At 46.9% G+C, this 23,098-nt stretch overlaps 1 protein-coding gene across 2 annotated transcripts in view; it reads right to left on the reverse strand.

Moving 5' to 3' along the window:
• Nucleotides 1-22: 22 nt before the first annotated feature.
• The window catches only part of NPTN (neuroplastin), a 60,189-nt gene continuing 37,113 nt past the window's right edge, over nucleotides 23-23,098 (reverse strand). Inside the window, exons 4-8 of one of the 2 annotated variants that reach the window (XM_051628426.1) lie at nucleotides 14,082-14,215; nucleotides 12,372-12,645; nucleotides 2,401-2,410; nucleotides 1,820-1,893; nucleotides 23-1,203 (exon numbers count right to left, since the gene is read on the reverse strand). In XM_051628426.1, coding sequence (XP_051484386.1) covers nucleotides 1,833-1,893; nucleotides 2,401-2,410; nucleotides 12,372-12,645; nucleotides 14,082-14,215 — 479 coding nt within the window. In that variant the 3' untranslated portion in view covers nucleotides 23-1,203; nucleotides 1,820-1,832. Of the gene's footprint in view, nucleotides 1,204-1,819; nucleotides 1,894-2,400; nucleotides 2,423-12,371; nucleotides 12,646-14,081; nucleotides 14,216-23,098 lie in introns of both variants that reach the window. The other variant, XM_051628425.1, reaches the window with a different exon arrangement.

Below are 23,098 nucleotides of genomic sequence, written 5' to 3' on the forward strand. Positions count from 1 at the left end.
CACGCCTTCTTTTTTTTTTTTGGTCAGTGTTTTATTTTTAAAAACAGGTGAATCCACTTTTTATACATCATTGCACTTCAACAAATACACAGAACACAAGTTCATGCAGCTACAGTTACACACACCATGGGAACCCTGGCAGGTCTATTTCTACAATCTTTAAATCATGAGAAATTACAGTGTCAAACTAAAAGAGTAGGACTAGTTGCATAGAATATCACCATGCTGGAACATTTCATCATTTCAACAAAACAACAAAAAAAAAAGAAAATTATAAAAGTTTGCCTGAATTGAATGTACAAGAATATGTTGAACACATCAGTGCAAAAGGATTTGAGAATTTACATGATTTAACAACAACAAAAAAAAATAATAGAATCACTTAAAAAGCCATCATATATATATATATATATATTTATAAACTGAAGTTTTGTTTCTCTTTTCGACTGCATTCCACCACCACCACCACGTCCAACCATTCCAGCTTGTGAAGTCTGATTATAGGACACCCAAGTCTCTCTCTCTCTCTCTATAGGTTAAGCCCTTAAAATAATTTCAATTTATATTAACTTCTCTTAAGTACCAGAACAGCAGAATTCTCTCCTCTTTCAGACATACAGTAAGGAATGAATATCAGCAGCTTCAAAATGAAACACAATTACTGTCGTTTGGTTTTCCACCATCCTCCCCTCCCCCTCCCTCCCTCCCTCCCCCCAAATATAAATATATACTGTATATATTTTTAAGTCTCGCTGTACTTTACAAAAAGTCTCACTAGGTGGCAGCAGAGCGGTTTAAGAGCCAATTTTAACAGCTACAGGAAGTAAAAAATGGCGCATGCGTGAACCAGCTCACTACTCCTAAGGTTGAACTAGATGAGAGAAGGGGAAGAAAAGGGGAAAGAAGAAAAAAAAAGAAAAAAAGGAGGAAAAAAAAAAAAAAAAAAGAAGCGACATTCACAGCACATCAAGCCCAAAATAGTTTACACCTTCTACACTGAAGCATTATTAAAATTTATCTGGCTAGGTCATCCTTACAGGAGAGGCTAAATAAGGCATGCGTTAGACAGTCATATTGTTGCTCACTTGGAAAGGAAAACCAAAAATAAGAATAATCAGACAGAACTGGAGTTCTAGAACCAAGAGTTCCAACCCTTAAATTTAGCAGGTCATATTGCCATCAGTCTCTCAGAAACTTAAAGCTCTAAAAAAGAAAGGAGAAGAGGTGCCAGTCAATGCCCGGCGTGTGTGTGTCCCTGCAGTCAGAGCTCAACAGCCCCGGGGCAGAGCCAGCTGCCCCCACCCCGGGCACTTCCACAGCTCTCATTAGCAGGTTTTAATTAGCAATAGGTGATTTCTGTTGGTTTGAAACTGAGAGGGGAGATTTAGGTCGGGTATTAGGAGGAAATTCTTCACTCTGAGGGTGGTGAGGGACTGGGATGGGTTGCCCAGGGAGGTTGTTGATGCCCCATCCCTGGAGGTTTCTCAGGCCAGGCTGGATGAGGTTTTGTGCAACCTGGTCTAGTGGTTCCCTGCTCATGGCAGGGGGGTTGGGGCTGGGTGATCTTTGAGGTCCCTTCCAACCTTCATGATTCTATGATTATGCAGAGTTCAACAGCTACTAGATCATTAAGCTACCTGCATATTATTAAATCAACCTTTTGGTTGCCCCGGTGCTCTGGGGCAGCAGGTCAGTGCCATCCTCCCCCACTGGGGACTTTTCCACACGAGGAGCAGGTGAAGTTCACACACCCCAACCACCACAGAACCAGGAGGGCTCTGGCCTGACCCCTCCCCAGACGTGTGCAGGTCATACTTACATGAGGAGCAGTTTTAATTTGTGTTTCTCTGGCGTAAGTTTTTATCTTTATGATTGTTTGTAGAATTGGTTTTCCTGGAGAAAGAAAGAATATCCAAACAAAAAACACCAAAATCAACCACAGGCATGAGGAAAAAATGTCTTTGGACATGGCAAGTTAAAGAGCATTTCATTCTTCCTCCTCTTAAATGGATAAAGGGAAGACAACTCCCTTTATATATGAGGAGGATATAAGGATTATATCCTCATCTTTGTATCCTGGCCCAGCCCAGTTCCCCTCCCACATCAGGCATTTCGCTTCCAACTTTTGCTGCTTCCCTTTCACAGCTGAAGCAGCTGCTTTTACTTCAGGTACCTGTAAACACCCAACCAAACAGGCCACCCCAGGAGATCCCATTTCCCTGCAGCACCAAGAGGTGTTTCCAACGCCCTCAGCAACACCTGCTGTTCCAGGCCGTGCAGGTCTCACCCTTCCTCACCCCACAAACCCAAGTGTCTGGAACCACCAGTGATGTCACCTCAACTCCCACAAAGCCTTAAATTAAGCTGATTTATATTTGTTTGTTCTTAAAATGCACTCACATTGGCCCAGCTGGTTCATCATCTGCAGCAGGAATTCCGAAGCAATCCCAGGAAAAGACAAGGAAAGGAAAGGAAAAGGGAGTCAGTCTGTGCCCCGGGCATGGCCTGAACTGCAAACAGCAAACCAATCTATCTACAGCATTAAAGGCCATTCCACTTGATAGTGCAAAGGTTCATGGAGTTATTTTTATCTGGATTCAGGTTTTAATGGCAGGTATGTTGCTTCAATGGTTTTTAGTTAACACTTTGAATGCTTGTCATGAAGAACTGCAACTGTAGCGGACAGATTGTTGCAATATGGTCAAGACTCATCTTGTCCCCAAGTTCCAGTGGTTCAATCTCATAAAAAATAGATGAGAAGACAAACCAACGTTTCAGTTGTAAAATCCTGCTGGTTGTTTTCTTGTTTGTTGTGGTTTTTTTTTTTCCCCCCCAAGAAACCCCTGTATCTCATTCTTTTGTCAGCCATTCTTCAACTGCTGATGACTGGTCTACACCCAGCAGGGCACACACACCACCTGCTCATCTCCCCTGGAGGTGACAGGACCCCTCTACCTGTTCCATTCTTCTCCATGTCTAATTGAACAGAGCAGGTCAGGAGGAGGTTGGAGGGGCAACCCTTGGTTCAAGGGTCCAACCTGCTCTGTGGACAGCAGCAGGTATCTGCCTCCCACAGGGCTCCAAACACCAGGAGGAGTTTGGGCTGTTGTCAGGCCTCCAGCCACAACAGACTTCAGGTACACAAGCCAGACAGTTGCTGTTCTGCCTGTGGCCCTGGGCAAAAAAAATATTAGCTCTTAAAAACTGGAAAAAAAATCTGCCAATGAGGAACGTTTGGCATTAGCTCTTTTCATGACCAATTGAAGGCTTTTTTTTGAATGATAAACCAAACCTCGTTTTGCTCCCAAGCTGCAGGAGAGAAGCACAAAAACATCAATTGGGGGCACGTGAACACTCCTATCAGGGGATTTTGGGGGGCCTGATTCAGGGCCTGCAATTTGGGCACTCAACTGGTGCCGTTCCCACCTCGTGCTGGAGGGGTCGGGTTTTGTTTTTCCCCCCCCGAAGTCTTTAGGAAACTCTCAGCAGGATTCCACAAGGGTGCTTAGTGCACATGAAGCAGTTATGGAGATTACAGTCTTAACAGTGTAGGCATCCGCATGAGCACACGCCGGGAGTAATGTCGGGCAGAGGGGACATTACTCCACCTGGACCTCCCAAGGCAACGGGGAGGCAAAGCCACCGCTAGCACGGACCGTGACAGGAACAAAAATAATAGCTCAACAAAAGAAAGAACTAACCACAAACCAAGAGCTTTTACAGCCAAAAGTAAACACACTAGCGACACACCGGTGTCCACAGAAGTCCATTACCAGCAACAGTGCACTATCAGACAAGGTACAGGGAGAACTGGGACTAGGAGGGACAACCAGACATCAATGTGCTGTTGTATATACAGTGGAGATATACAGAGACACATCAGGTACTGAAACACAGAGCACAGGAGATCTAGAGCTGCCCTCCACAAACATCTTTTGATGCACAAAAGGTCTGCAAGCAGCTGGCACTACGTCCTCCACCAGCGGGGTGGGAAGAGCTTGGGACACAGGGAGCCCTTCTGCCCCAACCCCCCAGCACTGCCACCCCTGCCCCTCAGCTCTAGGACGCTGATCTCAGCTTTTCTAACAAGCAGAATCCACGTCTTTTGAGAGTTTGTTTGGCTGGACTTCAGAAACACCAAACTGCACCGTTACCAGTTCTCTCTGGCTGTAAAAGAACCATTTTCCCTTCTCCGTGGAAATATTGCGATGCCTACTTCAGATACATCGTTTTGTGTGTTTGAAAGAATAAAAATTAATAATAATTTTTAAAAGCCTTCACATTTACACAGGCTGCCCTCGGGTCTCTTCCTAGCAAAGAGCCAACATCCTTAGGAGAATACTGCTCGTATGGTGGATCCCCACCACTCGCCCCCTTTGCCATCTAGAACTTCAAGAAGCCTCAGGACAATTTCTCTTGTGTGTTACTATCCTGGCAGCCATGGAATTGCTGGGAAAGCATCCCTGGAACAGTACAGACAGAGACCGGAACTGGAGCGAAACCAGGGGGCAACAGAACAACAGAAATAGAAGTACAAAATTAGACTAACTAAAGATTAAAAAAACAAAACAAAAACAAAACCAAAAAAAAACAACCCAACAAACCAAAACCAGCCAACTGAAATCCAAATTAGTTGTGAAGGTGAATGAAGGAGTTTGAAGAAGAAGTGTTAACATTATGACTTGTGCATTGTATAGACTGAAGCGGAGGTTAAACAAACTCCAAAGCATGCAGAGCTCTCACTTACCACCATTTTTTTAAGGGTATTGATGCAATTGAAGGGGGGGAAAAAAAACAAACAAAAAAAAGAAGTCATAGTAACCCACAAAGATCAATATAAACTCAAAACCTTCATGCCAGACGAGCTGCTCTTGTCTCTAACAGTCTCTAACAGCTGTGGCCACCGAGAACATCCTCCCACTGTGCAGCTTCATTCCATTCCGCTCCCCAAACGCTGCCAGGTGAGCTGGGGTTTTGGAAGTGCCCAGACCACAGCCCTCCTTCTGCAGGAATTAGCTTTTCAATTTGGAGAGGACCTGCAGACCCCCAGACTCCCCGGATTTATATCAGAGAGGATGAAAGAGCCAAGCCAAGCTTTCTGTGTGGGTAGAGGGATGATCTGCTCAGTGCTGCCCTGGACCGGCCCGTGTCAGGACGGGGAGGTGACAAGTGCTGCTGTCTTCAGTGCATCACGTGCAATCCATCCTTCCAGGCAAAAATACCTGGACATAAACATTGCAGGATGATGACAAATAACTTTGCTTTAGCTCCTCCACTTGTATTAACTGTCTGGGAATGCAACTCACACTTCAGAAGCCTGGGAAAGGGGCTGTTTGGTGCCCCCCCCTTTACCTTCAGACTTAATTTAGGAGGCATTTTAGACATCAGCTTCATTTACTTCTTTGCAAAGCCATGGGATTGATTTTTGATATCAAATGAATTTTGTGTAGCCTCTTACGACTGGTGGAAGTTAAAAATGAGAACACTGATGGGCACTTCCAGCCCTTTTGCATCCAGAGGGGCTCTAGGTGGCTGCTTGTGCTTTAAATCTCACCAAGAAATCCACCCCGAGAGGAGCTGGGTCCAGCAGCTTCAGCAGCACTTCTACTCACACCTGCCTTTACAGACCAGCAGTGAACTGGAGCATTATTCCAATGAAACTTGGGCTCAGTTTCTGTTCAGATGCTCAAAAGGAACATCTGTGGCAGCTTTGGGGCCCTGTGGTAAAACACAGCTTCTATGGCCTGCACAGCAATTTGTCAGAACTACTACAGAGGGAATTTTGGATTGAAAAACCAGCAGCAGGGCTTGCTTTCTGGGGAGAGAAAATCTGACAGTGGCTTGAAAATGTTGAGGAAAACATTCATAAGAATATCGATCAGTTTGCCCAAGTTGGAAAAATTCAGATTTTTAAAACAAATTTTTCAAGTTTTCAACTCATGAAACACTTGGAAGGCTCCACATGGAGCACCCAGAGCTGCCCACAGCCACACAAGACCCTCAGGCTCTCTCCCAAGGCAGCAGCTGGAGAGGACATGGAGTTACAGTGCTCCACCAAGGGGGATATTTTGGAGGGAGGGGGAAGAAGAGGTGAATGGAGACACTCACCTTACTCCATAAAGCAAAGCAATAAAAAGAAAGCAGTTGCTCCGAAATGGAATGAAGGCACAAGGCTGTGGGCACTGGAGAATCTCTGGCCAAGATTACTTACGTCAGACTGCAGGAATTCTGATCCCATAAGAGCACCTAAAATCAGTCTAGAAAGGCCCAGAGGGACCCCAAGCTGTTCAATTACCAGTGTGATACAACCATGTTGCTCCTAGTTGATAGCTACGTAGTCGTGCAATGGGCCTGTCTGATGATTTTCTCCCCTTGATGAATTTTAAGGGTGGGAGAGGAAAGGTGAGGGTAACAGGAGGGAGAAAAACAACCCCAAATCAACTTGTTACTAGGTAAACCGTTTGTAAACATTTTGTCCTTTAAGTTACTTACAGTAATAGGCAGGAACAGGGACAGTCAAGAAAAAAAATAATGAGTATTAGAAAGAATGTGGGGATATGGATGGAGCTTCTGCAGAGCTGGAGCAGAAAAACATGGATGGAAAAGTCTTTGTATTAAGCTGAGAAATGAGAAGGGAGGAATGGAGAAGGACACGAGTTAACCCAGCCACCTCATGGCTTGGAGCTAAGGATCATGTACAATATGGATGTTGAAGTAAAAACTGTTGACATTCCTACAGGGGAATGTAGCCAAGAAGTTTTTACTTCCTACTTACCCCAGAACACACCCTTTAAAACAGCATCTTTGCTAGTTTTAGGCTATTTAATCCAACAACAGCAGAAAAATAAGGACACTTTCTTTAGGAATCTTGGAGATACTAGGTTCAGCTTACGATGGCTGGTGGCTACATCTACCCCAAATGAGCAGCTTAAGCTCTACCACAGAGGAAGAAAAGCTCTTTGCTTCCTTTCTCTTGTCAGGGGAAGCCCAAGCACTTTGCATTCCCAGCCAAATGCCCCAGCAGGCCCTGCTGAAGCTGTTTCCCAGGGTGCATGCAGTGCTGTGCCAGCAGCACATGCCATGGCCATGCAGCTCTCCTCCCCAAAAGCCACTGGAAGCTGCCCCCTTGGCCACCCCATCACTCTTGGTTTGACACAACCAACCACCTCCCTGGGAAAGGCAGGGGATCTTTCACCAGGTGTAAAGCAAGTCAGAACTCTCATGTTGAAAGGGGGCAGAAATTCAAAGGTAATCTGCCCTCCCTCCCTCCTTCCAGCAAGGGGGGCTGGCACCCCCAGGCAGGGCACTGGAGGTGCTCCCTGCAGTCACCTCCCCCCCAGAGGATGAGCATGCCCCTAAATCCACAGGCATGACAGCAGGAACCTGCACTGGGCATCCACTAATGCCATCCTTGCACCATTTCTGGTAGAAATATGGATTTCACGGGTGCAAAGATCCTTTTATTCTGCTATAAAGCAGCAGAAGGGAAAAAAAAAAGACACTGAATGATGTGGAGGAGGAGATATTAGCAAAGGAGCTACTGAGCAGCCCTGCTCTGTGGCATAAAAAGCATAAAGAGACTGAAGACCAAAGGCAAGGTCCATGCAAAATAAAATAAAGAAAAACCAGCAACCAAAGAACTGCAGTCAGGAAATGCCAAAGTTAAAGGAGTGTCCTTGCCCTTCCAGCACAGCAACACTCCTAGCTGGAGGCAACACCTTTGGTAAGGCCAGGGAATACATTTGGAAAGTACCTGGGAACACACAGCCCTTTATCCTCCCCACATTCCCAAACCTAAGTGGCCTCACTCCCTGCAGCTCAGCAGTAAATGGAGAAGAGCTGCTCCAAATGTACCCAGGTGAGCTGTCACTCTACCCACCCACAGGAGGTGAGGCACTTGGCATGCTAGGACAGGTCATTTTTAGCCTGTGGAACATGGAGATGAGAGGGAATTAATTGAATTGGCTTTATTTTGACTGGCCAGGTTGAGTTCCCAAGTGCTCTGGAAAGCATCCCAGACACCTTCCAGGATAGACAATGTTTCTCTCCAAACAGCCACAACCCCCACTAGCAACTGGGTGCTTCTGTTCAGGATCAAAAGGCCTTTTTGGCACTTCTTGGATTAACCTCCCCACAAAGGTACAGCTCTCAAGCCTTACTTACTGTTTTTTAGGCTTATGCAGCTGTGAGACCACTCACTTTTCTATGGAGCTCTTATAAATATCCTCTTCTGTCTGTGTAAAGTGCAAAGAAAACCAGTGGAATTACCCATCTGGTTTGTCCAAGGGTTCTTCCACCTGAGAAACATATTCCTCTAAAAAACTGTTCCTCATCAGTCAGGGTGGAGCAGGGGGACCCTCAGGATTTGCTGTCCTACTCCCTTATGCTGCATGAAGTTGGGTGGTTCTTTGGAGAGGTGGAAGTGCTAAATAGTTCAATACAGTTCTCCAAAAAACATAAAAGGGCAGGAAGATGAGCAGCTTCTGGAAGGTGGCAGCTGGGGAAAGGCAGGCTAGGACAGCTGAGAAAGGTGGAAGGACTCCAACTAAGAGTGCCTGTTGTTAGTGAAGGATGGAGCCATCCTGCTTCTGCTTCCAGCTGGGGCTGGGCTGGTCCCAGGGGATGAACACAGCACACCCTGCAGGGCTGCCAGGAATTTGTGGAAGCTCAGCTGAGCCAGCCCTGGAAACCACATCACCTGGACATGGCAGAGCTCAGCGTGGGCACCAGCATCTCCCAGCAGGACCCAGGGTAGATGCAACTGAACTGCATCTCATCCCACGCTGCCACCAGTCAGGCTCTGTGTGGCTGCAGGTGTCTTCTAGATCTCACAGCTCCTTCAGCTCCAGAAAGGCTTGAATTTTTCTGTACATAGGGGAGTTACCACATTTAGCATCACTGTTTTCCTTAAGAAATCCTAAAGCATCCTGAATAAGTCATCTTATTTAGCCCCAACAGGAGAAGGACATGGAGTTCCTGGAGAGACTCCAGAGGAGGCCATGAAGATGATCTGAGGGCCGGAGCAGCTGGGAGAGTTGGGGTGTTCAGCCTGGAGAAGAGAAGGCTCCAGGGAGACCTTAGAGCACCTGCCAGTGCCTGAAGGGGCTCCAGGAAAGCTGGAGAGGGACTTGGGACAAGGGCAGGGAGGGAGAGGACAAGGGGGGATGGATGAAAACTGGAAGAGCGGGGATTGAGGTGAGACATGAGGAGGAAATTCTTTGCTGTGAGGGTGGTGAGACCCTGGCCCAGGTTGCCCAGGGAAGCTGTGGCTGCCCCATCCCTGGCAGTGTTGAAGGGCAGGTTGGATGGGGCTTGGAGCAACCTGGGCTGGTGGGAAGTGTCCCGGCCCATGCAGGGGGTTTGGAACCTGATGGTCTTTAAGGCCTCTTCCAACCCAAGCCAGGCTGGGATTCTATGATCTTTGCACTAGGTCTACACAGAAAGATTCTCAAGGGGAGAAAACACCTGACTCAATGTGGGAGGCATCTCCTCTCCCTAAGGTGGGATCTACAGCACCCCATGGGCCACTCTGACCACGGCCAAGGGGTGAGAGGACAGCACCCCACCGTTCAGGCTATTCAGAGGCAGCAGGCAGTGGGGGGACGTGCCAGGCCAGATGAGAACAACCCACCAGGCAGTGCTCTAAAGTCCCATGCACACTAGCCATCCATCCTCAAACATGGCTGGGGTTTCTTGGCTGCTGCTGCTACTGCAGAGCAGAGGAAGGACAGGAAGCCTTAGAGCGTAACACATCCAACCAATGCTAAGAATAATAATTTATATATTAGCTAAAACCACCTGATATTTGAGAGGTATCACAGCTCTTGCCAAATAGTATTTTACGGAATATGGTGTCCAGCCTGGAATCTGCCTGAGTTGCCAGCTCAGCTCTAGGGTGTTATCTGCTCACTGCAGCATGTGGAGGAGGATGAAGGATTCTGGAAGCAGAGAGTTTGAATTCCAAACCCTCAGCAGGCTGCTGCATTTGAACGTTAACTTTGGCATTTCATAACAAGGAATTTCAAACAACCAAATGAAGAATAACCGAAGGAAAATATCCAAGTGTGGAAATCAGCAGACTGTCCATGATTTCTCACATCTGCATTTGTAAAACACCCCTAACTCCTGGGGTATTTCCCACCACGACATCATGGAAAGCTCCAAATGCCAGTACGGAAAATGCCGGAGTATCCAAAGGGAACGTAGGACTCAAGTTGGTCTTTGGTTGAGAAGATGTGATGCTGATTTTATCTCTCCACCCAGGCAAACCTAATACACAGGTACTGACTGTGACAGGGGTCTTGCCCTCCAAGGAAGTGGACAGAGAAAACATCTGTCCGCCAGAGAGGTGCACCTCCCTCCAGGAGTCAAGCTTAGCTGTCTATAAAATAACAGCAGACTGAGCAAGCAGATTTAGTAACCTCGGTTACTTGGCTCATCATCTTGGACACATCCACTGGAGATGATGAGCCTGGATCCCTCAGGCATCTGAGGAGCAGCTAGACCAGCCAGGAAAACTTCAGGAAATGAACAGGTATGAAGCTCTGTGCCTCCAACGTGCGCTCAGTCGCACTAACGTGGTGGTTGCACTGGGATCTGGTCCAGTCAAAGCCAATTTCTATTGGATCAAAAGTCCATTTGAGGCTGCATGCAATTAATGCTCATCAAGTTACAATCTTCAGAGCTTGTGAAACGCCAGCCAATGAGATTCTGAAATGCAGGGAACTATGGACACCAAAGAGGTGAGGTTCTCCCTTGGCCACCCCGACATCAAAGTTAGGCCGAGGTGGCACCGGAATACGGCGACGTGCAAGGGAACATTTAAACTGTCTCTTTGGAAGTTTTCTGGACTGGTTGAGAGCCACTTTGGGGACAAACTGCTGGCAGTATCAACCCCTCAGCAACTGCAAAGCTGTTAGTGATGCAGTGGAACATGCACTACCCAGTTTTCAGTTGTGTTGGATCCACACCTAGGCCACTGCATGCTCTATGAGCAGTTAGTAAATGCTACTCAAGGGGTTAAGACCCAAAGCTGGCTTCCTCTAGGTATACACTAGTTAAAAGACAGTTTTGATCTGCTCCAGAAGTGATCCAAGCCTCAGCCATTCTCAAAATATTAACATTTATTATCTCTTTCAAAAGGTTCTCTTTTTTTTTTTTTCATTCTCTATAGGACAGCTCAGGGACGGTGAAGGTGGTTTCACCCAAGCTTCACAAGCAGGTCACTGCTTCCACACCTGTTCTCCTCCCAAAAGGCAAACATCCTGCTGTGTTGACATTCAGCCATCCTGCAGCTTGACAGCAGCTCCTGGTCGCTGCCCAAGCTACAACACAGCTGCCTTTGGAAGTCCTCTACCATGGACTCATCCAATCCAGGAAGACACCAATGATTCAGGGTTTCCCATCCTGATTCAGCGGGTTTCCCTCCACATACTCTGAAACTCTTGCTCCATTCCATCTTGCTTAAGATGTGTCATGTTCCTACAGCAGGATGGCACACCAGCTGCTTCTCCCAAGGATTCCTTGGATAGGTTTCCTTGATAAACACTGTAGCAAGCAGCTGGGTGTCATATTAAAGCCTGTTTCCCAATGTGGTTCTTTCAAATACTCATTTTAGCCTCAAACTGACCCTTCCTCCATCTTTTCTCAAGGAAGGTATGTGAAAGAAGCTCAAAGAAGTTACTACTTTTTTTGTGTACCAAACACAGATTAACTACTTAGTGCTACCATCAAACCTGACAACAAATACCTAATCCTTAGAAAATATAACTGAGTGGCTATTACACTTAGATACAGTTTCCAGAGCATTCCTTAAAAACAAAATCAGTTACAGACCAAAATAAGAGCTCTAACTCCACCCTTCTAACATTAAAACCAAGTTTTATTTCTGCAGCCCCAATCCCTTTAAAGGGTAATGTTTCCTTACAAAACCTGCCCAGTGTCCATTGCAGATGTCCCATGAAGTGGGAGTGCCACCAGGGATTAGTGTTTCCAGCTCTCCCCTTTCTGCTGCTCTAAGCTCCTTAGGGCTGCCATGCAGGATCTCTCGGGGCTAATGCAGCAGGAAAGCTGGGAGAACTCGACCACCTTGAGTAACAAAAGCTGGGAAGACCATGCAAGAACCACCCTCCCACCCCACAGTCCGAGATCTGGGGGAAATCCAGCGTTAGGACCTTCCACAGCACTTGGACCCTCCACGTCTGCTGGGCTTAATGTTTGGAGAGTGAAGAGGTGAGAGAGCAGAGAGCTGAAGGAACTGTGCTGCTGATCCTTCCTGCCACCAAGCCCCACTCTGTCCCGCTTCCACTAGTTCTGTCTCCTTCCTGTCTCTTGACATCTGCCTCCTCACAAGCGGCTCGGCGCACACTTACCGTCCGGGACTTCATCCGGCCTCTTCCTTTTCTCATAAATAACTATGATGACAACGAGGATGACAATTTCTGCCAAGATCCCCAAAAAGGGCCAGAGGGGAGCCAAGTGGCTGCGGACACGCAGGATGGTTGTGACCGAGACGGAGCCGACCTGGTTGGTTGCATTGCACTGGTACTCGCCGGGATCCTCGTTTATCTGCAGGTTTGTGATGCTGAGCTCAGTGTAGTTGTCCTTGTTGGAAATAAAGAATCTGCCAGAGGAGTTGTTGATGTCCTGGTGAAAGAAAAGAAGGTGCAAGAGGAAAAGAGCAAGAGGTTTAGGAAGTGCTGGTGCCTCTTCCTATCTATGTCATGGGAACTAGAAGAGGTTTGAGGGGCTCTTGCAGAAGCTGGGTCTGTAACGCAACGGAGGAGCCCACTGCAGGTTTTGTGCTGCTTCTCTCCCTAAGGGCAACTGTGCTTCAAAAGAAAGGAAAACAAAGAGCCAGCTTGACTGACAAGCTGTGCTTTTATCCTGTTTTAACAGTATCAGCCACAAAATAGCCAGTGATTGTGATCAGCCACCATGTTCTCAACCTGTTGCTTCAAGCGAAACTGTTGGCTCCACTCACCAGTTACAGCAACGAGACCAAACAGGTCGACCCACACAGATGAGACAAGTAGCAAGAGAGAGGAGACACATTCCCTAGCAGGGCACAAAATTAGTTACTTTGCTGCCAAGGGGAAAAAAAAGAAAGTCTAATCCCAGGTCAGATACTCTACACTGCACTAGACAGCATTTTGTAACTACTTAAGGTCATGCCCTAATATAATGTTGCCTCTGCTGTATGTTTAAAACCAACACCCACTGCTCACAGACCCATGGCCAGGGCAGCCCAAGGCACTGACTGCAGGAATATTTAGAGAAGCTGGAATTTGAGGCTCTTATTCTTTCTACATTTGACCCAAATAAATTAAAAAAAGAAAAAAAAAAATTCAGAGTTACTTACATTGAAAGGATTTTAAAAGGGGTAAAACTTCTCCAAAATATGGATATTTGATCTTCCTGAAAATTCATCTTGGATTAATTTTTTATCAAATGACTTCAGTGTGAAGGGAGATCTGCACAGTGACCACCCCAGGGGGCCCTGCTGGCCCACAGCACTTGGTAAGTCACTCAGGCAGCACTGCCCCATCAAAATGTGAGCTTGCACTTCTCAGGGAACAATCAGCCCACACCATTATTTGCTTAGCATTTTTCTTCATCTGGCAAATCAAACTGCTACCTCCCTGGCAGATCCTGGAGCAACATAAAAATAGGTGGGCTGAGGATTCAGCCACCTCCAGCTTCTCTTCTGCTGTCCCAATTGCTAGTCAAGTGTTTCCACTCCCTAAATCAGCTGACACATGGAAAATGATGACCACTTGAACACTAGCAGGTCTCATCACCACGTCCTCAGATTAAGCCTTGTGAGCTCACCCAGAAAGACTGGAAAACAGCTTGAGAAGTTTATAACCAAATGCATTTTAAACCACATTTCATAACTCCCAGTTAGCCATTTATAGCAAACACCCCATATCTCTCTGGACAGTTCCTAACTTTACCCAGCAGTAAGGCAGAGAGCACCTCTGTTCACAGCAACAATGGAATTCCCCATTTTATACTCACTGCTGCTGAAAAATTCCAGCTGTTGGGAAGGCAATGCAGGGCTGGCACCCTGGGTTTCTCACCTCAAAGACTCCATTGACCTTCTTGCGCCACACCCACTCGGGATGGGGGAAGCCCACAGACTTGCAGTACATCAGGGCTTCTTGCCCCTCGTTTTTATTTTCACTTCTCTTGTGGCCAGTGATGTCAGGAGTAGCTACGAGACAAAACAAAAATCTCCGTGTTCACAAGCTGCTCATCAGAGAACAGCTGGTCCTTCCCCACCCTGAGCTGGTCTCACAGACAGAAAATTGCAGTTTCCACGTCTCTCCGAGCAGCACCTCAACTGAAGATCAGCAAGAGTGCCCTTCAGGCTTGGTTTGCCAGACAAATTGAGAGACGAGGGACAAATTCAATATCAAACTTGAGTTTATCCACCAAAAACTTAAAAAACACTAGGATGGCCCAGCTGGTTTGCCAGTGCAGGAAGCTGAGAAGCATCCACGTTCCCCTCTCCCACCAGTCAGGTGGTCCCTGTGACTCTGCAGAGCCTTCAGCTCTGCAGTAAGAGAGGAGAGATTTTATGGTTACAACCTGCCCATGGTGTCAGGACTCAGAACTGATGATGCCTTAACACAGATTTCTGAAAGCTGAATCAAGGTGTTCTTCCCTGCAGCAAGATTTTAGATTTGGCCCATGGATGTGCAGTGACTTGTGACCCTTTATGCTTGTCACACCTTATAGTGACACTGCCCCTGGGTAACTGCACTGCAGCAGAACTCAAAACCCCTCCAGCACACATGTGGAGGGGTTTCATTTATACACAAATACAATGATGGAATCCCAGCCTGGTTTGGGTTGGAAGACGCCTTAAAGATCATCCAGATCCAACCCCCCTGCATGGGCAGGGACACCTCCCACCAGCCCAGGCTGCTCCAAGCCCCATCCAACCTGCCCTTCAACACTGCCAGGGATGGGGCAGCCACAGCTTCCCTGGGCAACCTGGGCCAGGCTCTCACCACCCTCACACTCCAGAATTTCCTCCTCATGTCTCACCTCAACCTCCCCTCTTCCAGTTTTCTTCCATTCCCCCTTGTCCCATCCCTCCCTGCCCTTGTCCCAAGTCCCTCCCCAGCTTTCCTGGAGCCCCTTCAGGCACTGGAAGGTGCTCTAAGGTCTCCCTGGAGCCTTCTCTTCTCCAGGCTGAACACCCCAACTCTCCCAGCCTATCTCCAGAGCAGAGCTGCTCCAGCCCTTGGATCATCTCTGTGGCCTCCTCTGGATTCTCTCCAAGAGCTTCATGTCCTTCTTACATTGAGAGCTTCAGAACTGGACACAGTGCTCCAGGTGGGGTCTCACAAGACCAAACTAGAGCAGGACAATCCCCTCCCTGGCCCTGCTGGCCACACTGCTTTTGATGCAGCCTAGGACACGGGTGCTTCTGGGCTCCAGCACACATTGCTGGCTCATGGTTTTTTTTTTTTATATGTTCTAAGGAGGGTTGCAGGTGGAGCTGGACAACTACAAGCAAAACACAGCCCTGAATATCAGCAGAGGGTCTTCTGAATTGACTAATCTATAAATAACGCCCCTGCCCTTTGCCACATTCCTCACAGCAGCCCGTGGCAGCCTAATGCCTCACGAGAGATTAGGATGGATCAGTGACTGCCTGAGCTGAACCTTCACTTAAGCAGATGGCTTTGGTGCTGCAGTGACCACCTTTAAAGCCCATTCGCTTTCTGGCCTGCTAATTATGGCACACGTGGCCTGCTATGTGATGGCAGGACACTGATCTGTTAATCCAGTCAAAGTCCAGTCTCAGTGCTGCAGGAGAAGACCCCCGGGCTCTGGAATTTATTCTTCTCCTCAAGGGAAGCTTCCTTTCCCACCAGCAGCCCCTACAGCCTGGTGGAGACAGAGGGGGCACAGGCTTGTGACCCCTGATCTGCAGGCTAAAAGAGTTCAGCAGATTTCACAGCTGCAGTGGCAGCAAACAAAACCATGCAAAACACCTTGTGCAACAGGACAGCATCAGCTGGGCCTGCTCTTCCCAAAGGTGACATCATAACTCTTTGGGAGATTGTTTAGCAAGTTGAAGTGCTAAAGGAAGGATGGTATTTCAAAGGCAAGAGCTTTTCCAATGGAGAAAGCAGCCCACGCCTTACTCCTGCCAGCCTCTTCTTGGACAGTTATGCAGCAGATTGAGAATGTTGCTAAGAGGAAGAATTAAGCTTCTGAACAACAAAAAAATCATGGTTGTGAGGATACTTCAGCTACAGCAAATTCTTAGACAGCACCAGGAGAGGCTGATCAGCCCAGGCTTTTCTCAAAATCTCTGTGAAAATTTGAACAGGATTTCCAACACAGAGAGAAGCTTCTCAGAGCTTCTGACCATTTGCTGTGTACAGAAACAAGCACTTGCAGCTCTCAGAATTAACTCACTCTTTGCAGTTGCATTTTCTAGCAGGTTGCTCCAACTCTGCACCAGCCAGAGGTGTCATGTGCACTGAGAAGCTGAACTGATCCTCCATGCTGGACACAGCTGCAGAGGATGCAGAGGCCAGGTCCTTAGCAGAGATCCTGCCCACCAGAAATGAAAACTAACTCCACGAGTTCCAGTTAAGGAAGTTTTGGCATTTAAAAATATTTTAATATGTTAAGCTTCTTATCTTTCCCCCCCCCTGATTTTAAAGCTAATCTCTTTTCAGCAGGGAGCTGAAAAAGAGCTCATTACCCAAGAAAAATACTGTGATCGTATCATCCCATAGGGAAGAATTATAGAATCATAGACTGGTTTGGGTTGGAAGGGACCTTCAAGATCATTCAGTTCTGCCCCCTGGATGGGCAGGGACACCTCCCACCAGCCCAGGTTGCTCCAAGCCCCATCCAACCTGCCCTTCAACACTGCCAGGGATGGGGCAGCCACAGCTTCCCTGGGCAACCTGGGCCAGGCTCTCACCACCCTCACACTCAAGAATTCCCTCTTCATGTCTCACCTCAATCTCTTCCAGCTTAAAACCATCACCCCTCATCCTATCACTACAAACCCTTGTAAAATTAGGTGAAGGAAGCAGCTGATTAAAGTCTGTATGTATCCACAAAGGCAAGTGATAGCTTTGCTGACAAAATTCAATGTACATGGTTGAAGAGCCAGACCAACAAGATGATGCCAACCATGACCATGATACATAAGAACAAAGCACTAGGGGTTATATATAAGAAAACTGACACCTAACAAGGATCTCTACACAGCAAACATGAAAATACTTTGAGAGCCAAAGGCATGAACTGAATGAAGACATCAGATCATGACAGTTCTCAGGTCTTGTGCAAAAAGAAGCTGCCAGGTGTAGAAACTGAAGCAAGCTGGCCAGGAAAGAGCACTCCATACCTGCTGAGTGATCACACACTACCTGTGCCTTCCAGGGGCAGGAAAACTTGGAGGAAATTAAGTTTTCAAGCTGAAGGTCTCAAAGAAGAAACTAAATCAGCCTTAGGGCTGAGTGCTCTGCATATCCAGGATCAGCATGTACTTACAATGTCCTTCCAAACCAGTGTCTGCAGACTGCAAGAGGAATATAACGTTTATTCCAAAAGATGGTGGTTCAACAAGAGCTTCATTTCATCTCATTATCTACTGAAAGGCCTCATCTTCTCCTCGCTAGGTTTGGAAAGTTCTCCTTCAGGCAGGAGCTAGGGAAACCAAATGACTACCCTAAGATGTTTACTTCACTGAGGATGATCCAGAGATCCCATCCAACCTATTGAAAATGAAAGGCCAGCAGAAGCAGAGCACACCAGATGGGTGTAAGGTAGCAAGGCAAGGTCCCAAACCTGGCACTGAGGGGCTGTCAGCAAGGATTGCAAATTACCCCAATTAGGAACAGAAGAAAAAGGATCCATCAGCTTGGAGCTGAAGCCCCACACGGGCTCTATCTGTCAGCACTTGGTTTTCACTGCCATCTCCCAGCAGAGAGCGAGTCAAAGCAGGGGAAAGGGCAGAGCAAGTCAGCACTCTGCAGCTGCCCCACTTTTTCTGTAGGGCTGCTGAGAGAGAGAGAGACAGAGAGACAGAGAGAGAGAGAGAGACAGAGACAGAGAAAGGTTTCTAGGACACAGTAACTTTCTACTGCAGGGTGACCTAGTGTTCTCCTCCAGCCAAGAGATAATTATTTAAGAAGAGGACATGTTCATTGGGATATCCCAGTGAGAGCAGAAGTGACAAGAATACATCCTGCTCTTCCCTTGCTGGGCACAGTTCTGCAGCAGCCATTTCCAGCACTGCTGGGCCAGGGACTATTTTTGTACACAGTCTGAGGGGAGCACTGCATGGAATATTAATATTTCAGGGCATCTGATGCCAGCCAGTTTCAAGCTATGGCTGAGAGATGTGAATCCAGAACTTATAATCTCAAATTGTTTGACTAATTGTGCTGTGCTGTACAATCTGCAAGGAAAATATCACGGCAGCTGACCTTGGTCACAGATTTAGCAACAGAGGGAGGTTTTCCTGTGAAGCTTTTTTCCCCTCATCACAGGAAGGACATGGAGCTGTTGGAGGGTCCAGAGCAGGACCACAAAGATGATCCTTGGGCTGGAGCAGTTCTGCTCTGGAGACAGGCTGGGAGAGTTGGGGTGTTCAACCTGGAGAAGAGAAGGCTCCAGGGAGACCTTAGAGCACCTTCCAGTGCCTGAAGGGGCTCCAGGAAAGCTGGGGAGGGGCTTTATACCAAAGAGGGCAGTGACAGGACAAGGGGCAATGGTTTTAAACTGAAAGAGAGGAGATTTAGGTTAGACATTAGGAAGAAATTCTTCACCATGAGGGTAGGAAGGCACTGGAACAGGTTTTGCCCTGGGAGGTTGTGGCTCCCTGGAGGTGTTCATGTGGAGGTTGGATGGGGCTTGGAACAACCTGGGCTGGTGGGAGGTGTCCCTGCCCATGCTGGGGGGGTTGGAACCTGCTGATCTTTAAGGGTCCCTTCCAACTTTCAGCAATCCACGATTTTATGATTCCAAGACTTTTCTTACACCATTCTGGCTCCAGTGCCAGTAACTGACAAAGCACAGGATGAGACAGGGTTTGTGCAAAAAGGATTCAGATTTCACTTCAGCTTAAGCAGCAGAATCCCCATCTCTGCTCAGCTGCAGCTGGCTGTGAGAAGTGGGCACAACAAGCTATGTCAGCTCCTACATGGGTGAAACCCAGAGAAGGCCCCAGATAAAAGAAAACAAGCTTTGTTATTCTTACAGGGTGAAACAGGAAAACTAAATCCTGCTTGTTTGAAGCAGCATATGGAAGAGCAGGATGAGGCAGTGCTAATTTTAATTAGTTGCTACTTAAAATTAACAAAAATAAATCCCAATTTAGCCATTCCTGACTCAAGTGTAAACTTCTGATAAGCATCATTCTTTTGATAGTTTTAAACTGAATCACAGCAAAGAGGGGCCTTGTGCCAGTGTAAACCTTGGACTTTCAAGTACCTCACAGGCACCAAATACACTGTGCTGCAACTTTTGAGGGGTATTAATCTCTGAAAAGAGGGTTTGTCTCTTGTTACAGGGCATGCAATGTCATTTCTTGATATATAGGAGGTATTCAGCCCTTAATTGCCAGGTATTTTCAAGCTATTTTACTAGCATTGCTAAAAAGGGTAAGAGAACTATTATGCAGAACACCCCCAAACCATGTCCCAGTTCACAAAGCCCCTTCAAGTTTTCCCATTAACAGACAAAATTAAAGCAAGGGCAAAAGCACCTAAAAATATTCTTGCATGTGAAATTATTATGTCTTATGGGTGACCTAGTAACAGGGCTCTGGATGATTTATTTTTCTGCATTTTAATTCTAATTCATGTCCACCTTTATAGTCTGGGCAGAGAGCAAAGACAGCAGAGGTAGGATGGGAGAATGTGAGGTGCATTTCCTGTGTCAGGCTTGGGAGGATTCTAAGGTACAGCTGTGCTGAGAGAATGCCTGATTTCTTCACTCATGCTGGTAGAGTGTTGTGAAACTGAAGCCCAGGTTTCTTGAGACAACCAGGAACCAAGAAACCAAGATCTTCCAAGGCTGCTGAAATAACCACTTGTTTTCCAGCACGCTGCTTGAGCTGGAGCCAGAGCCAAAGGGGAAGAGTAACATGCTGAGCACAGGGATTGCATGGGAAACAAGAGCCTCTGGCTCAGCTGAAGTTAGGGGGCATAATCAGATTTTTCCAAAGTGGGAAGTTTTATGTCTCTCAGAATCCACAAACAGGACAGGTCTGAGCACTTGCTCCTGGGAAGTCAATTGCAGCTGGGGAAGATAGATGAGGAAGGAGAAAAATGAGCAAGGGATGAGGAGGGAAGTCAGAAGAACACCCTTGATAACAGCCAAAAGGTCTCATTGGAAGAAGCATTGAAGAGCTCTACCTGTCCAGGTGCCTGGAATGGCAGGAGCCTGTGATGAAAAGGCAGGGCAGAGAGAACAGGTGTCTCCCTCCTTCAGTCCTGCTACATCCATCAGCATCTTTCTTGATGCCTGTGCTGCTTCTGGGCAGCCAGAGGGAACTGGAAGCATGTTCTTCTCCACCTGGTTCTTGCTGCTGCTCTGCTGGTCTCCATGGTGTGGAGTGTCAGAAGACAAAGAACCAAACTTCTTTCCTCCTCCCAAGATCTTGATCAGAGCAGAAAGAATGCAGAGGCAGAATTCTTCAGGGCTGCATTTTGGTTTGTTTTTTTGGTGTTCTGACTTTCTTTTCATCCTCAGCCTGTTGTTTCAACAGCTTAGAGCTACACTCACATAATGCCCCTAACAGCTCTGCCATCACTTCAACAAGAACACTCCAAGTCTCCACCAGACACTTCATCCAACTGCAGGAGGGAAGCCAGACTTCTGCCATTCCTGGGAATTCCCAGAGACTGACATCAAACCCCAGTAATTTCAACTGCTCTAGGTGCTGCCCTAGGATTTGTTTTTACCAAGAAAATCAGCTTTAAACAGGCAAGCACAGCTAGGAATTCTGACAGCCATGCTCATGGTGCTGCATTTTTACCCTCTTACATGGAGGGACTCAGGGGAAAACAGGCAACATTACATAAAAAGCAAATGGCACTGGTGTACCCTGGATTACATCTGCTGTGAGGCACTTGTTCAAGTTGTTCACAAGTTGTCAGAAAGTCACTATTTTGGTCCACAAGCACTTTCATATTCCAAACCATCTTTTCTACGTGCATCAGCAGTTAAAAATTGCCAATATAACTACAATCAGCAATTCAATTTGTGTACAACTGCTTGTCCACTAATACTGGCACAGGCCACACCTGCAGGTAAGCATTAAATGACTGCATCTCTGTGGTCAAACAATGCAGCCCAAATTTATTACTATGTAACAGGAGTCAGACAGGAATGTGTCTCCTCAGTCTAAAAGCATACACACATTTCAGTTTCCAATGTGCTCTGCAGAAGACCTGACAAGGTACTTCCCACTCCAGACAAGCCCTGGAGCTTCTCTCTGCCAAGGAGGAATTCAAGGCCCACCAGACACTCCAAAGAAGAGCTGAAGAACAGGGCTCTGAGTCCTGGAATTGCAGCTGCTAAGCAAGCTGCAAGTGTGACACCTCCCCAGAGTGGTGCTGGAGTCATTAAGTACTCACTTGTATTTAGATACAAATTAACTCTGAAAAGTTGTTAGTAGGACTAGTTATTATTCTCCCTCTGCATTTTGTGCCAGTAGTTCAATCAGATATATTGGCTTTTCTTTCTACAATGTTAAATCCCATGTCCCTGTAAACTTCTCTGCCAAGTTCTCTTGGTGTCCCTGCCTGGCACGGGACAGCAGAGCAGCCCTAAGCCAAACCTTTCTGAAAAGTCTTTTGAGAGATCATATAAAGCTGAAAAAGGTTTTAATTTATTACCAAAGTTAAAAGTCACTGTCTCTGAAGGTGGTTTGTCATCCAACGCAGCCTAAAGAAGGCAGAAAGGACTTCAGATCTTAATTAAGACAATATTGAGTTTTAACAATTAGAGAGTAAGAAGAGAATGGAAAAAAAACAAACCCACAAAGGATAGAAAACACCCCCATATCCCTGCACTTTGAACACCCAGAAGACAACAAGCTCTCCAGAAGTACAATGCAAGTTTGAATTCACCTTGCTGCAAGCACAGCAATCATCATTTGTAGAGGTGCAGGCAGCTTTCCAGGCAATACAAGCCATTTCTCATGTCTTTCCACAACTATTAGCTAAGACCACCAGGAACTTGTGCTGCATCCACACAAGGACACATTTTAGATTTCCTTTTTCCTTGCAAGGGCAGCTTCTGCACCAGATTTGGTTGAACACTGGGTATACTCTGATAAGTTTTATGCAAGCTCATTAAAAAACAAACCCTTAAAATTGGCACAGGAAACCAGCAAGCTTTTCTTGGTACAGTAACAGTCAGGATGCTTATCTGTAGGGCAATATTTCTCTTCCCCAAGGGAACTGTTTTTATGGTTCAAAAGAGCTGTTCTCTGGAAAGACAGCAGGCAGAATGATCCCGTGCAGTTGTCACTTCACACGGACTGCTGAGTTACTCCCACTTCCTCATTTGGGATTCAGGAACCTGAGCCTGCAGAGAGGCATCAGAAATTCCCAGGAAAGAGGTCAGCATTTGCTACAGATCTGTGATCCTCCATGTCAGCAGGGATCATCACAGCACAGATCAGGACAGGCTGTGTCACTGGTGCCTGGCTGCTAAAAAGCAGGCTCAAGCATCCTCCTTCCACTGGTTATTTTCAAGCAGCAGCAGAGGAAGCTCTACATTGAAACTGGAGGTGCAAGGGGGTAAGTAATGCTCAGTTAGATCCCAGACAAGCTCACAGTGCAGCCTCACTTGAGCCAGCAGCAGTAAAGCCCCAGACATGCACAGGCTGGTTGCAAAACTTTTTAACATGTTTTTGTGTGAATTCATCTGCCTTTGACTAACAAAGCTGCAATAATGCAGCAATTCCATCTCACTGCTGAGCCCAGGGTGCAAACTGCAGCTGCTGCAGAGCAGTGGGCCTGTTGTTTCCACATGAACAAAGAACCCTCTTGTGGCAGCAGTTTCACAGTGGATGAAACACCATCTCCTAGACTGTTGC

The sequence above is a fragment of the Apus apus genome, chromosome 10 (assembly GCF_020740795.1).
Source record: "Apus apus isolate bApuApu2 chromosome 10, bApuApu2.pri.cur, whole genome shotgun sequence".
In the NCBI taxonomy this organism is placed as follows: Eukaryota; Metazoa; Chordata; class Aves; order Apodiformes; family Apodidae; genus Apus; species Apus apus.